This window comes from Oryzias melastigma, linkage group LG21, assembly GCF_002922805.2.
Source record: "Oryzias melastigma strain HK-1 linkage group LG21, ASM292280v2, whole genome shotgun sequence".
NCBI classification, from domain to species: domain Eukaryota; kingdom Metazoa; phylum Chordata; class Actinopteri; order Beloniformes; family Adrianichthyidae; genus Oryzias; species Oryzias melastigma.
The window spans coordinates 21809444-21824501 of NC_050532.1; the positions used below are offsets into that span (position 1 = coordinate 21809444).

At 37.8% G+C, this 15058-nt stretch overlaps 2 protein-coding genes across 2 annotated transcripts in view; one reads left to right on the top strand and one right to left on the bottom strand.

Moving 5' to 3' along the window:
• Positions 1 to 1951: 1951 nt before the first annotated feature.
• gja5a (gap junction protein, alpha 5a) lies at positions 1952 to 14182 on the bottom strand. Its single transcript, XM_024286812.2, has 2 exons — positions 13738 to 14182; positions 1952 to 4607 (listed from the first exon to the last, which is right to left on the bottom strand). Exon 2 carries the CDS (start codon positions 4586 to 4588, stop codon positions 3488 to 3490), a length of 1101 nt encoding a protein of 366 aa, XP_024142580.1. The 5' UTR covers positions 4589 to 4607; positions 13738 to 14182; the 3' UTR covers positions 1952 to 3487.
• LOC112154804 (gap junction alpha-8 protein) overlaps positions 7712 to 15058 on the top strand; it is a 32462-nt gene continuing 25115 nt past the window's right edge. Inside the window, exons 1-2 of the mRNA XM_036209689.1 lie at positions 7712 to 8126; positions 9267 to 9407. The gene's annotated coding sequence lies outside the window, so the exon portion shown is untranslated. The remainder of the gene's footprint in view (positions 8127 to 9266; positions 9408 to 15058) is intronic.

Sequence of the window (15058 nt, forward strand, 5' to 3'; positions counted from 1 at the left end):
AATCAATCAAATATTTTTATGATAATTAGGTCAAAAATAGTGGTAGTCTTTACGTTTTTACAACTAATTTCAAATAATTTACAACAGGTATTTTTTTTATTTACTTCATTTTATTATGTTTTTTAATTTAAAAAAAGAAAAAAGGGGAAAAAAGAAGAGAAACAATTGTAACAGGTCCTCTATTGTAAAAAAAAAAACAAAATCTAAATTGGCTTATATATTTGAGTGTACCGCTTAAAAAAATACCCCCATGTACTAAATGATAAATGATAAATGATAAAAACAACGAAAAAACAATACTTTATGTTTTAAAAATCATCATCTCATCAAAGAAAAAAAGACGTACATATTTATATTCTTCACTTATTCTAATCATTGCCACAAATTAATGCAATAAGGCGGAATAGAAGCCATGCTTTTGTTTTATTCTTTCAGTGTACCGCAAGGCACAACCAAATATTGTTGTCTACTGTCTAGAATTTTATCTTATAGAATTTTTTTTGTTAATGGGAAAATAATGAGACACGATTAGTTATGATATTAACTACCAGAAGTGAGAGATTAAAACATTTTGCGCAGGGTGTGTAGTGTCTCAATAGGACTTTTAATCAGATCGAATTTCAATGCCGTTTATCTACAAACTTGATCTATTTTTCAATTAGAGCAGAAGGAGATCCACACTTAATGCTTATTATTAAATGGAGCATGATGGAAATTGGGTTGAGTGGAAAAGATTAGAGATTAAACTGATTTGAAAATAGGATATTAGAGAACTCAGAACATGTTTTTCCCTCATTTAAATTTGAATTATCTATATGTGACTTGTTGGTTTTAGTATACCATCACCTGAACAGCTCAAATTTCTGGAAGGATCTGATTTTGTGAGCAAAAGTCCTCAAATCCAAGAATCAGGGCTCATTTTCCATCAGGAATGGGGGTGAATTCCTCAAATCCAAAGCAGTGTACTCTATTTTTCACCAGCTCTTTACTGGAAATCTGATAAAAGGGTTACGAAGGCTATAAATAAATATTATATTGATGTAATATATCTGAAGCAAATATGGAGGCCCTGTTTAAATAAAGCAAAAAAAATACATTTTTTCTTTTTCGTTCAATAGTTGGTTACATTTTCCACCAAAAAACGTCAGGCTATAATGATGGATGGACATTTTATTTTGAAAAGCATTAAAATGTCCATCAGACCGTAATGGTTTTGTTTTATAAAAATAAATATGGGCATGAGAATCATCCACAGTTTCCAGTTTGTGAAAGCTCAAGCTGCATCCAGCTCTCAGCCTCCTGGCAGAACCACCAGACTGTCTTTGTTTGTGTAAACATTCACAATCTGGAGCTTCAGGCTGAGTGTGGTTGAATAAGTGAACAAGTTTACATGTGATCTTGAATTTTTACTGTATTAAAAAAAAAAAAATCACACCTGTTAGCCAGTTTCTATGTTTTTATTCAGCAAAATTTTAGAAAAATTGAGGACAAAAATTCAGTCTGTGCATCAGATGGTTTATTGTGGATTATTGACATCATTTATTGCATGCAAATGTTTCAGCAAAAGAACCATAAACCGCTCTGCAGAAGTCTGTTTGTGATACTTTAAAGCTCCACTTGTGCTCTTTTTAATTTTGCATTTGATATGCAAATGTTAGGAACTGCACATAAAACACACAAACAAAAATATTTACAGAATGTTTCAAAGGTTGAGCAAATGTAAAGACATTGTCGCCATCTAGTGGAGAATTTGTGCATTACCGGATTCTAGGCAGGACCTATTTGTTGTTCTCTTATTGCTTAAAAAACAAGAACAGATTATTTTTTCTCATGAGTGATGGATGCATTTTAAAACACTGCATAATCTTATTTTCAAGTTGCATTTTATAGTTTTCAAGTATAGTGCAATCAGATTAAAGAAGTAACCAAAGAAATTCCACTTATTTATTTATTTTTTTTTTACTTTTTGATAAGGCACAGTTTACTGCAAATAGGAGGAATTTGTCATAAATTGCTTGTTTGAACTTTTTATACGTTCTGTGGTGTAAAAAAAGTCTTCCACAATCACCTTTTCCATTACTTTCAGTATAAAATGTGCAATAGTTTCTTTACCCTGTTCTCCTGACTCTTTTTTTTTTTTTTTTTGGATTTTATTCAACCAAGATGATTCCAGCAGAGGTCACAATCACTGAAGCAAAACAATAATAATTTAGTCAGCCACCAGTTGTGCAAGTTCTACCACTTAAAAAATGAGAAAAATGAGGAGATCTGCATGGAGGAATGGACCAAAGTACCAGCAAGTTCACCACTTTGAGAAAAACTTGTGAAGAATTACAGAAAACGTTTGACTTTAACCAACAAAGAGTATGAAAAAAAGTATTGAGATGAACTTCTGTTATTGACTAAATGCTTATTTTCCACCATAATTTATAAATAAATTCTTTAAACATCAGTCAATGTGATTTTATGGATTTATCTTGTTTTGTCTCTAATGGTTGAGGTATAATTATGAGGGAAATCACAAGCCTCTCATCTCTTTAAGGGGGAGAACTTGCACAACGAGTGACTGACTAAGTTGCATTTGTGCCCTACTGCATAGATGTCAAAACTCCTCTTACATGTCTCAGTGCTTATTTACAGTCTCATTTAGTACACTGTGTTGCTCATTTCAGCCCATTGTGGTGCACCAATTTTTGTTTTTATAGTTGACAAATGTTAAAAAGGGCGCTTAAAAGTAGACCATCCCTCCGCCTTCTGGTTGGGGTTCACAAACAGGTGGTGCAGTTCAGGTGGAGCTTGTAAAGCGGGCTAAACTGTTGCGTACCGTATTTTAAATCATTGTGTTTGAGAAACTAGAAGAAAAGACACAATCGGCTGGATGAGTGTCACACATGGTGTCAGAAGTGGGATAAGATGACCAGCTGTGGGGGTAAGATACTGGAGGAAAGGGACCAGAAAGCTACGAGGGTGAGACCTCAGAATCCACCTAAGTCGGGTTCTTCATCGTTAGAGAGAGAGGGTCGCCCAACACCTACACCCACCTCATCGAGTTCTGCAGCTTCAAAATGACGAGACTTTCTGTGTGCTAGAGTGTGAGAAGACTGCTCCCTACCCCAGTCATACAGCGGTCCCTGAGGACAGTCTAGTCATCGTTTCAGTCCTCAGACGATGACAACAGGGATTCACGCTAAAGATTTGACTCTAAAATTCTGCCTTTTTAAAGCAGACGAGGACATAGAGAACTATTTATTCTTTGCAAAGACTATTGAAGGGTATTGAAGGCCTACACAGCTATGGATGACAAGGCATATCTGAGTTGGTGAAATATGACCAGTCTATGTCACGTTTATTATTCTTTAGCTGGGTTATTGTTAGCTGGCAGTAGTCAGACTTATTCTTCAGTGAAAAGAATCCCTCCCTTAGATTGTGCAGTCTTTTCTGTCCTTGTTCTGAGCTAAAATGTCCACTCCACGAACTGAGCTGCTATCTATACCGCCAGGTCGTCCTGGCGCGCCCGGCTGCTGGTTCTGCTGGTCCTGCTCAGGCGCCGCTTGTCCTTCACGTAACCCGCCTGCAGCAGAGACACCGGCGAGCATCTGCTGGGCAGCTCTGACGCTCCCTGCTCGTATCTCATCCCCAAAAAGTCCACGCCGTCCTCCTGGTTGTCACAGCTGTGGTTCTGCTCGGTGGCCAGGTTGACCGAGTTCTGCTGCAGCGCCACCCTGGTGTTGAAGGGAGGAGAGAGCATGGAGGTCATGGGGTTCATGGAGCTGGAGGTGGTCAGGCACTGGCCGAAGTCTGGAGGCGGAGTGCAGGGCGCCGACTCCACGGTCACCGCTCTGTGGTTGGTCCTTTTGGCGGCGCTCCTGCGCACACACCTCTTCATGCTCTGCCAGCCCAGGTGGTAGAGCTCCAACACGGAGAGCAGGAGAGACACCCCGGCCACCACCAGCATGAAGACGATGAAGACGTTCTTCTCTGTGGGCCGGGACATGTAGCAGTTGACGGGGTTGGGGCAGGGCCAAGTCTTACAGAGATACAGCGCCTTGAGGAACACCCCGTACATGAGGTACTGAACCACGATGAAGGTCACCTCCATCACCGTCCGGAGCAAGATGCTCAGCATGTAAGTCTGCAGCAGCGCTCCCTTCAGACGAACGCGACCCGTCCTGTCCAGCTCCTTCTCCTTCTGCTGTAAGTACTCCTTCTCCTCCTGAGAGTCTCTTCCAGCCTCTCCCTTCGCCTCCCTCTCCTCCTGCTCCTTCCTCCTCTGCTTCTCCTCCCTGCGGACCGTGTGCATGGCGTGTCCCATGTAGATGAGCGACGGCGTGGAGACGAAGACGATCTGCAGCACCCAGTAGCGGATGTGGGCGATGGGGAAGGCGCTGTCGTAGCACACGTTGGTGCAGCCGGGCTGCTGCGTGTCGCACAGGAAGTCGCTCTGCTCGTCCCCCCAGGAAGACTCCGCCGCCGTCCCCAACACCAGGATGCGAAAGATGAAGAGGATGGTGAGCCAGACCTTCCCCACCGACGTTGAGTGTTCCTGGACCTCCTCTAGGAAATTCCCCAGGAGACTCCAGTCCCCCATCCCGGCTGTGGGTCCAAACCTGAGAGGGGGGGAGGAAAGAGAAATACAAATGGTCAGTGATGGACAGCTGCAGATTTTCTCCGTTCCTGTTGCACGGCGTTAACGTGATACATGTCATCACGTGGACAAATATAAACCCTCTGCCTGTGAATTGCTGGAAAAGTGGAAATTGTTGAAGAAAAATTAGATTTCTCATGAGAAATATGACTAAAAAACAGTAGTTATGTCTGAATTCCTTCCCTATAGTGCGTCCGCCATTTTGTAGTGCTGTTCGAATCTACAATTCCAAAATCAAGTGCCCTAGAAATTTCCCAGAAGTCTTTGCAAAAAACCAGTTTGCATCCATGCTCACTATAAGCGAATATAGACCACAATGCATTGCAGTCGAACAATTTTAGTTAAAAAAAACATGTTTAAATGTATTTTTTTTAACAAACCATCCACATTTTCATCAACAAAACACAGTGGAGTCACAAATTGATGGTGTAAAATGTTTATATTGATTAGATTTTGACTTAGGGAAATTGTTGACGTCTTATTTGCCATTAAAATAAAAAAGAAAAGTAGTGAGCATGGTGTCTGAATTGCTTTTAAAACACAGGGCACCATATAGACCCTGCCCCCGCTACCGCGCCCTTCAGAGCTGCACATGACAAATGCATAGGAAAAAATAAATAAATGCTTAAAAAAAGCTTTCTTTTGATTTTATCTCCATAGCAACCATTTTCATTTTTGGTTGTCAGGGGCTGACGAACAGGTCAACGTAATTTGTAGAAGAATCTGCAAAAGTAAACTTTTTGATTTCCTTAGCAACGGAGGGTTTTCGTTAACTACACCCACATTCCTAATATGCCCATGTCATATGTTACATCACTCCATTCAGCTTGAGACTGGGATTCATGTGTTAAATTTTCACAACATTCCAGTGAAAAAGGTGCACGCGACAGACGAGCTCGCCACGCGAATGCCGTTCAGCATGTTTTCCCAAGTAGCCTTCCAATGATGCTCAAGGAGTTGAGAGTTGATAGATGGAAATTACAAATTCAAGATGGCGGCTTCTTGACCAAGTCAAAGGTCAACAAAACTTCAGCTTTTCCAACATTATGGGAAAACTTGAAAATCGCAGAATTTCATGCTTCATCACAAAATGGCCGCCAAGCTGTTGGTCCAGTGGTCATCCCATAATAATTTAAAACTTCCTGTGGATTTCTCTGACACGTGTTTGGTTTCATTGGTGGATTTGGACGTTTTTTGAGAACTTTTGCCTCCATTCATTGTTATGATGGTTTCTCCTGCTGTGATGTCTTCATTTTTAGGGGTGGGTGTCATTCACTCTACCCAGAATTTATTTTAATAGGGTACCAGGAGGTGGTATGGTGAGATTTGGAGTATGTGGTGCTCAAAGACACTGTAAGGAAGAAAAATCGCAAGCTTAGGACTGCTGCAGGACATGATTAAAGAGATTTTTTTTATTAATTGGTCTTAATGACAGAAACTGAACTGGAACAGCTGGTCCGAGAGTCCTCCGTCTGCTTCACTTTTCCTCTGGAAAACTCAAAACTTCCAATCCATTTCCAAATTTTGGGATTCACCAACCAGATCTTGTCATTCCAAAGAGTAGACTCTTTCATGTTCCCGCTCAAGGGTCAGTCCTGTCCACTCCCAAACATGGAAACGACAGTCTCAGCTGAGAACGACCCTATAAGGCAGCTCGCCAGACACCTTTATGGGCGCCGTAAATGACCCTCATCATCACGGCTGGTGCTGTGGGGGCCGGGGGGGACAAAGGACTCTAATTTGCTGCAGGTACTTTCAGCTTTCAGCTGCTGAACGCAGAGGAGATGTGAAGAGGAGAAGTTCTGAAGCTGCTGCCCTACTTGGAAAGCTTTGGGACTGTATACATTTGGGAAAAGCACTAATGGTGAGAAAAGTAGGAATATTATATACAATATGAGCTCTATGGTTGCTGTTGTAGTAAAAACAAAATACCAGAGTAGTACTCTGTAGTGTTTTCAGTAAATTAACTTACCATAGAAAGGAAAAACGTGGTCGTCATGACTGTGCCCCCATTGACTTTTTTACGGGGTCAAATTTGGTCCCAGTTTTCTTTTGTTTCCCTCTTTTTTATTTTTTTTGCTTTGTTTGTTTTATTATTATTATTTCTTCTTTTTAGCAATTGTTTTAGTTTTTTTTTCTTCTTTGGCCGTTGTAATTAGTGCTACCTAAAATGAACAAACACAGAACATTGTCAACTGATTTTGAAAGCTCAGAATAAAATGGTTTCTTGTGTTCTAAGGGGTTAAATTTACTTCAACAGAAAATAAAAAACCCCAAAGACAAAATAACAACAGCATCTATTGTCATCGGTCGTCTGGTTTGTTGTTTAATGGTTGATTTGGTTTATTTCCAGCAATTTCATGAAATAAAAACAGAGGAAAATGAGAACAAAGATAATAATTCACAGATATATCACATCTATTTAAGATTTTAGTTGATAAATAAGATTATAATTGTTTTTAATCCTAAATAGACATGTTTGCGTTTACACATGCAGAACACACACATAACTGTTAAAAATTAAATATTTTGAATGTCAAATAGAGTTTGAAAAAAAGTAAATTTATATTATTTTTGAGTCTTTTGAATTGTGTTTTTTGTGTAACTTTGTCTGCAAATGGACAGAACAAGAAAATGCAATTAAGAAAAGACTTAAGGATGGAAACTGTGTTGAAACTATTAAAAGATCAACTTAATTATTATTTTGTTATTTTTTTAAATGAGAAACTATGTTTTATGAGTACTCAAAGCAAATACATTTGGTAGACATCTGGATTTACAGTGGGGCAAAAGAGTATTCGGGAATCACAGATTCTGCAAATTTAAAAAGATGAGTTTGGTCTGTAATTTTCCTTTAGAGATACACTTGTACTGTTAGAGCATTTATTTAAAGAAAGTATTAAGAAAATCACAAATTTATTTGTCTTATGAGGCAAAGCCCAAGTATCTACTTCTTCTTTAAGAACCTGTTCTGTTCTCCACTCATTACCTGTATTAATGTCACCTGTTTGAACTCTTATATAAGAGGCACCTGTGTCCACACCCTCAGACAGTCTGATAATCAAAACCAAAGAGACGCCTGAGGGGTCACCAGGAACAAGATTGTAGATCTGAACGAGACTGGAATGAACCAAAAAGTGAGCTTATTGGAGCGATTATTAGAAAATGGAAGAAATACAAGATCATGCATGAAGCTCCATGAAGTCCAGAACTACACAGGGAACTGGTCAATGAGCTGAAGATAGCTGGGACCACAGTAACAAAGGTTACTATAGTAACACACAACGTGGTCATGGATTCAAATTCTCCAGAGCTCCAAAGGTTCTGCTGCTTAAACCAGCACACTTCCTCATCGATCTAAAGGAGGAGGAAGAATGAGTTACATCCCAAGAACATCATACCCACTGTGAAGCATGGTGGGGGAAACATCATGCTTTGGGGCTGATTTTTCTACAAATCCTGGCGACTGATGAGTAAAAAGGTAAGGATGAATTGATCTTTTGTGGTGAGACTTTGGGCAAAAACTTCCTTCCATCAGTGAAGATGAAACATGTGGATCTTCCAGCAAGATAACAGTCCCAAACACAACAAAGGAGAGGTGTTGTAAATAAAAACATTTCATAGTTCTGGAGTGTCCTTGGAAGTGACCTTGATCCGAGCCAGAATCACAAACAACAGGCGGACCACAAGCTCCCTTATCTGAGATTGCAGCAACGGGGAGGGAACAGGAAGGGGGCGGGGTTTCTCAACACCAATTGGGAGGCACATTTCTAATGGTTTCTGGCCGCTCTACAGAATCTATGCTCTAGAAAACTACACAAATTTTTCCATTTTTGGCTAAAAATGACATAATCATAGTTTAAAAATCACTGGGAATGCTTTGAAAATAGATTTAAAAAATATCAGAGTGGGGCTTTAAAGACCTACTCAATTAAAATAGTCTTTTTTTTGTTTTTTTATGTTCTTGTAGTATTTTTTTCATACTAGAGGACCCAAGAATTTACAATTTAAACTGAGTTTCTGAGTATTTCCTAATTGAAATTGTGTTGGATCAGAAAACCAGATGCTTGAAAAAGCTCAGACTAGCGACGCAGCTACGGAAATGGGCGTGGCAAAGTCGCCCCTCCCCCTACACGCACCTTGGCCCGCTCACATTTATGTGTGCGAGACACAAACACTCGTACTGCAGCGAATTGTGATTCTGATCAAAACTGAACAGCTGGATTAATCCATTATTACTTATTTCTGCTAATGTTAGCTTGGGGCTCTAAGCTTGTGTGTGAACACGCAAACATAGCTCTAAGCAGCGGGAAGGGCGGTGGGGTTGCCCTGCGCCAACAGTCACAACCCAGGATTGTATTTCCAATTAGCTACTGTTGCTGTTGATAAAACATGTGTTAAAACACACTTTTTTTTGGCTAAAAATGTCATAATCATAATTAAAAGATCACTGGGAATGATTTAATGATTGAAAAAAAATGTTCCTTTAGGGGGAAACTAAACATTTTCTTTCTCACTTTATGACTTCTATATTAATAATAATATTTTTAAGAGGAAGTTAAACATAAAAATGGAATAAATGCAAAGTTACATCAGTATAAATGATCTAACTTTTCTTCAGGCTGACCGAGGAGACGCGGCGCTCTCCGACTCCTGTCCTGCAGCCTGTTTCTGCTCTCAGAGGAAACAATTTTAAACAATATGATTTCCTGAGGGCAAAAGGAGCAACGGATTCAAAGAGGCGGGGCAGAAAAGGGCAGAGGTGAGAGTCGGCCTCTTCATACAATCCGTCATAGTCGTGCTTCTGGTAATAGTAAAGGATTTACTGTGGTGGACTGAGCCGTACCTGTACACCGTCACGAGTGTCAGGTTTGTTTATAATCTTAGTGGGGGAGTCATAATGGACAGTCGAGCTGTCAGGTGGTGAAGGGCGTTGGGCCCTCTCTGAGTGACTTTATTTGAAGGATGGACGTGTGCATGTGTGTGTTCTGCACGGCGAGTGTGGGAAAGTATTGTGATGACACACGGAGCAGTCACTTTGTTGAATCCCAGCAGGCTGACGGCTGTTCCAGTGACTCAGCCAAGACACAACAGGAGGAAAATGAGCTTTTCCTTTTCTTTTTTGGGGGGGGGTCGGTACCACAACTCCCTCAGTCTAGGGAACCCTGACAACTTTTTTAGGATTATAAATTCTCAATTTAATTTGATTGGATCTTGGTTTAGTTTTTAGAGTTTTCAGTCAAAACTAATTTTGTTTTAGACAAAAAAATGACCTTGTAACAAATAAAGTTGTGGAGATTTCCAATAAAAACTTAAAACAAAACATAGAAGAGCCTACTTTTAAAATAAAAATGATCAATTTATCTAAATATCATTTATCCTACATAGTAACACAAAAACCAAGGTGGGGTATCACTAGTAATTTCCTGAATCGATTACATTTGATTCACGATTTTTTATCAATTTGGTTCAAATTTGCTTTCAGTTTAATACATTTAGTTGTTATATTTAGAGAAAAATACTAAGATACTCTTTAAATTAGATACATTTTTAGCTGCAAAGCTTGCATATGGCTTTTGTTCTCTCCAGTTTGTCTGTGTTTTTGTTGGTCGGTTAAAGTTCCAAATGTTGCCAAACACCAGCTTGCTTCCAGTCTGTGTGGTTTTAACAAAAGCTTTCTATGCTCTCCGGTCATGTTTGTTTCCTGGTGAATATTTCAAATCTCGACGGTTCTTGTGAGAGAAACGAATCACCGAAATAGGATTTATTTTTTTCTCTTTGGAAGGAAAGGAAATGGGTTAAGATCGATCTGTTTTATGGATTAATTACTTTTTTTTAATTTATTGATTCTTTAAACTCAACGCTACCAAAAATCTTTTAATTGAGTATTAATTTAAATAACATTTTTCAGCCCTGCTTTAAAACTCACGATGAACAATTTTGCTGCCTTTTGGGCTCAATAAAAACTAGTCAGTTTCTGCTAAATTAAATTATTTTTAGATTATTAACAAAATAATCAAAATGATTTAAACATTCAAATGTTTCCCCTTTTCTCAGTTTTCCTCACAAACCAGCAGTAAATCACCCTCTGAAGCTCCATTTTTTTGTGGCGTTCTGTTCATCATTAGTACATGTTTAGACTATCGTTTGTGAGGAAAAAACAAATTCTTTGTCTCATATATTTGGGATGAATGTACACAGCAAACATCCTAAAATAGATTCAAGATGTGTCAGAGACTAAACCAAATCATGAAAAAGTTAAAAACCAAACAAGTTAATGTCAGTTTTTTGCACGTATAAAACTTTAGCTTTAATAGAAGGACATCAGAACAAAACATCCTGAGGATAGAAGATGAATTAGGAAGATGCATAAGTAGGGTTTTCCTAAATATTCCTCCAGCAGGCGTTGTGGCTTAAAAGTAAAAAGCAAAATTTAAATAATTAAAGGTTTGCTGTTTTGGTTAACTTGTATTAGAATGTAGTTTTCTCATTTATGTTTACATTTATATCATCTCACATACTAACAAAAATAACAGCAAAAGGTTTAAATTCCTTCTATAGTGGCCTTTTGTTGTGTCTTTATATAATATTCTATTATGTAAATATATATATATATCAATCATAATGATATAAAACATGTTTAAATTAGTTTTCTTACATTTTTGGTTCACCTTTTTTAACACAGGGTGTATTTTATTTTGAAAGGAACTTGTAAAAAGTCAAAGACGTTAAACTTTTTTCATAACACTGTTATAATTGAATAATTGCAAATATTTAAAAGGCTACATTTTAGGAACAAATGAAACTATGGACTCTAAAACATGTATTTTTCTAAATGGTGTCATGGAATTTTGCAGATATTACTAAGTTTAAAGAAACTGGTCCAAATTGCTCAATTACTCAATTGCACTTTAACGGGCATTTGACAAGTTATTTTAAATGCTAATAGTTTCAAAAATACTTGGATATTAATATACATTTCTATGAAAGATGTTGATGAGTTAAATCTTAGACAGAATTATCTAAAATGTCTGCAGCAGTGTCTATTTACAATAAACTTTCTCTTAAGAAATATGATTTTATATGTATATAAACCACCCGCGGAGGGTGAAAGGGGCGTTTATATATATATATATTTACATCCACATAGCTGTAATACTAGAGGTTGTCTGCGTTAAACGAATAAATTTCTAATGAATGTCACAGTGCTTTTTTTATCCTCTTTTCCAACAAACAAAAACTATTTTATTGGACTTTTCTTGTCTTAGTGTTTTATTGTTTGATCCAGACAACATTTTTAACACTATATTTATTTTCCAGTGTTATTTTAATGACCTTTTTGTCTGTGTTTTAGTTAAGCTCAATGCTGAGGAGGCTGTTTGACTACTTTAAACAGAACCGTAGGCTCACATGAGCTGGTGCAACGCACATTCCTGCTATAAGAGTACAAATGCTAACGATTTCTGTTTAGTTTTGTTGGTGTTTAGCAGTCTCTTTGTGACGCACAAAGGCGAACACTTCACGCTCATGTGAGTCACCTGTTGCCACGCCATGCAGGGCAACGCTGCAGTCCGAGCTGCCATTAATCAGTCAGACCAGGAGAAGCCAGCGCGCTGATTCTCTGCCTGCTGCCTTACATGGTTGTCTGGCTCTTTATCTGTCTGCAGAATTACACAGCCCAACAGCCCCACTATGATGTATTGCTGAGCTGCTCATGAAATACGCTGGAACACTTACTGAACTGTTGGGCTTTTTCAGGAGGAAACTTTTTGCTCGTTCTTAGGGGGTGTTTGGCCCACTTTAAACTTGATCCAAATGTTTATTTGCATTTTTTGGAGAAGCTTGTAAAAAGATACATACATTTTTTTTTTTTAAACTTGTGATAATTTTTTCTGATTGAAATGTTTAGCGTGACAGGAAATCTTTGGAATTCAGAGGAACAATAACATTTTCAAATTTAAGATCCTGTAGAATGTCTTTCAGTAGAATGACACTTAAGAGTAGCTCTTATAATAGAGATTTAATTTGATTAGAAAATTGTTTTTTTTGGTCTAAATCAATCTCTCTAAAGATTTAAAAATAAGGCAGAATACATTTTTAGTGAGATTAAATCAAACTATATGTAATATAAGTGCAAAATGTAGAAATATGATCACAACTCCTCAGTTTTAGCTTCACTTTTAATCTATTTTACCCATTTTTATACATTTTTTATCTCTCCGTCACTGCATAGTTCATTATTATATAGAATTAGATACACATACAGATAAATATCCAACTGATTTAGTGCTGAGTCGGTTTAAAGCACAAACACACAAAAAATAATCTTATTAGTCTGCCATAACTTTCTTTATTTATTATTTAACTTTAAATAAGTGTTGCAGTAACTAATAAATGATGATGCAATGAATTTCTACATTTTTAAGTTATTTTTTTTCTCTTACAACACAGTTGTTTACAAGAAGAAACTCATAAGTGAAGAAATTGTGATTTATGTAGCACTAAAACTCAACGTTTCAACAGGATTATGATGTTTTTAAATGTTATTTATTGCAATTAAACAGCCACTGCTGCATATTAACTTAACTTACTTTTTTTTACAGTGCATCTCGAGATTTAACTAATTGTTTTAGCAATTAAAAATCTTATGATTTTGAAGTATAAGAGATAGTTATTTCCTTTAGAGGCATGTACTGTTGCTTAATGTTCAAAGATTTTAGATTTTTTTTCTAGTGATGTCACTGTAAATCAAGGATGTAAAGATTTCTGCAGTAAAAGAAGATTTGCTTTATTTTGCGTTCTGCAGCAGATGTTTTTTTTAGCTGCAGTTTTGATATTTTTATTACTTTTAGTCCAAAATTGATAAATTATGTTCTTATTCGACTGAGTTTTTAGAATAAAAAAAGAGCAGTGAACACATGGGAGGACTGAGGGCAAACCTCCTGACTGCTGATCTTTCTGTGGAGGACAGGAACTCCAAAACACCTCAGGCCTTCAACTCCACCATTACTGCTCTTCCAACACAGAAATGATCATTGTGACTTTTAAGGCTGTCAACATCCTGCTGCCGTCTTTATTTAAGTTTTTCTTACCTACTTGCTGCCTGTAAGTTGGCCTTTGATCAGGTATTTGACCAGAACTCCTCAAGTTTTGTGGAAGTGTGGTAGAAGAGCGAGGAGCAGCGACGCCTCCTTCTTGAGAACATCAGCAGGACCTGCTGGCATCTGAGCCTCGTCTGAGAGTTATTTGTTCATCCAGGATGGCACAGCAATAATAGCAGGGGCATCATGAGTGAGTTCTCTCCCCCATCGGACCTCCCTTCTCTCTGTTCCTCCACCTCCATCACCTCCTCTTCCCCTCTGTCCCCACTCCCCCTTTCTTCTCACATCCCTGGTGCTCTATTTTTTGCTGGGAAGCATTCTCCAGCAGTGGGAGGGGAAGTGGAATTGTTTTCCGAGATCAATGGCAATTCCGCTTGGAGTAAACTTCCAGAGGGCTTCGGAGTGGCGGGATGTCCTTTAGGTTTCCAGCTGCATTTGAGGGTTTGTGTTAAGCGTTCATGAACTCAGAAATCATGCAAAAACAACACATTTTTTGGCTAAAAGATAAAAAATTGTCAATATCTTTTAGTTTGAAGTCATTACCTGCTTTTGCTCATCTCATTTCCCCAAATCCTGTTCTGGAACTACATCCTGAAGTTTGGGAGTCAGAGCTCCGGTTCCTGCTCGTTTTTGTGTTGGTCATTTGTGTTTGGACTCTCGGGACTAAAGGTCCACAGTCTGGCTGCAGAGAGATGTCACATTAAATGACGGTTGTCTTTTAGCGTTAATTCCTCCTTGCTCATGGCCACTGTGCATTCAGATGGATGTAATTATCTGGTCAGGGGGGGCACATGCACTTTATAAATAGAGGAAGAACAGATATAGGTCTCATTTTTGCATCCTAATGTCTACTTTTTTTTGCACTTTGTAAACCTGGTTGTCTAAATGCAAACGAATGTTTGCATTTAGACAACCAGGTTTACAAAGTGAAAAAAAAAAAAAATAGATTTTACATTAAATGTACAGGGATTTACCATCAAACACATCCGTTTCTGTCTTTAAAATCTATTGAACTACGAACAAGATCATCTAATTTTTTCATGCTAAAACATTCTTTTTTATGAAATTTTAGGTAAACAAATGTTTGTATTTCAACAACCAGGTTAGCAAAATACAGAAAAAATAAGAAATATAGTAAAGGGATAAATCTTATAAAGAGTAAAGTAAAGATCTGTCTTAAGATTTTCACAAAGTTAATGAGGATAAACCTTCAAACACAGTGAATTCTGCCTGAAATATCTGCCTGAGAAGAAGACCTTGCCTCATGCTTTCATTATATCGACTTTTTTTTTTTTGCATTTTGCAATTACGT

Excerpts from the sequence above, each read along its gene's own strand:
- gja5a (XM_024286812.2), bottom strand. The coding sequence starts at position 4,588 with ATGGGGGACTGGAGTCTCCTGGGGAATTTCCTAGAGGAGGTCCAGGAA.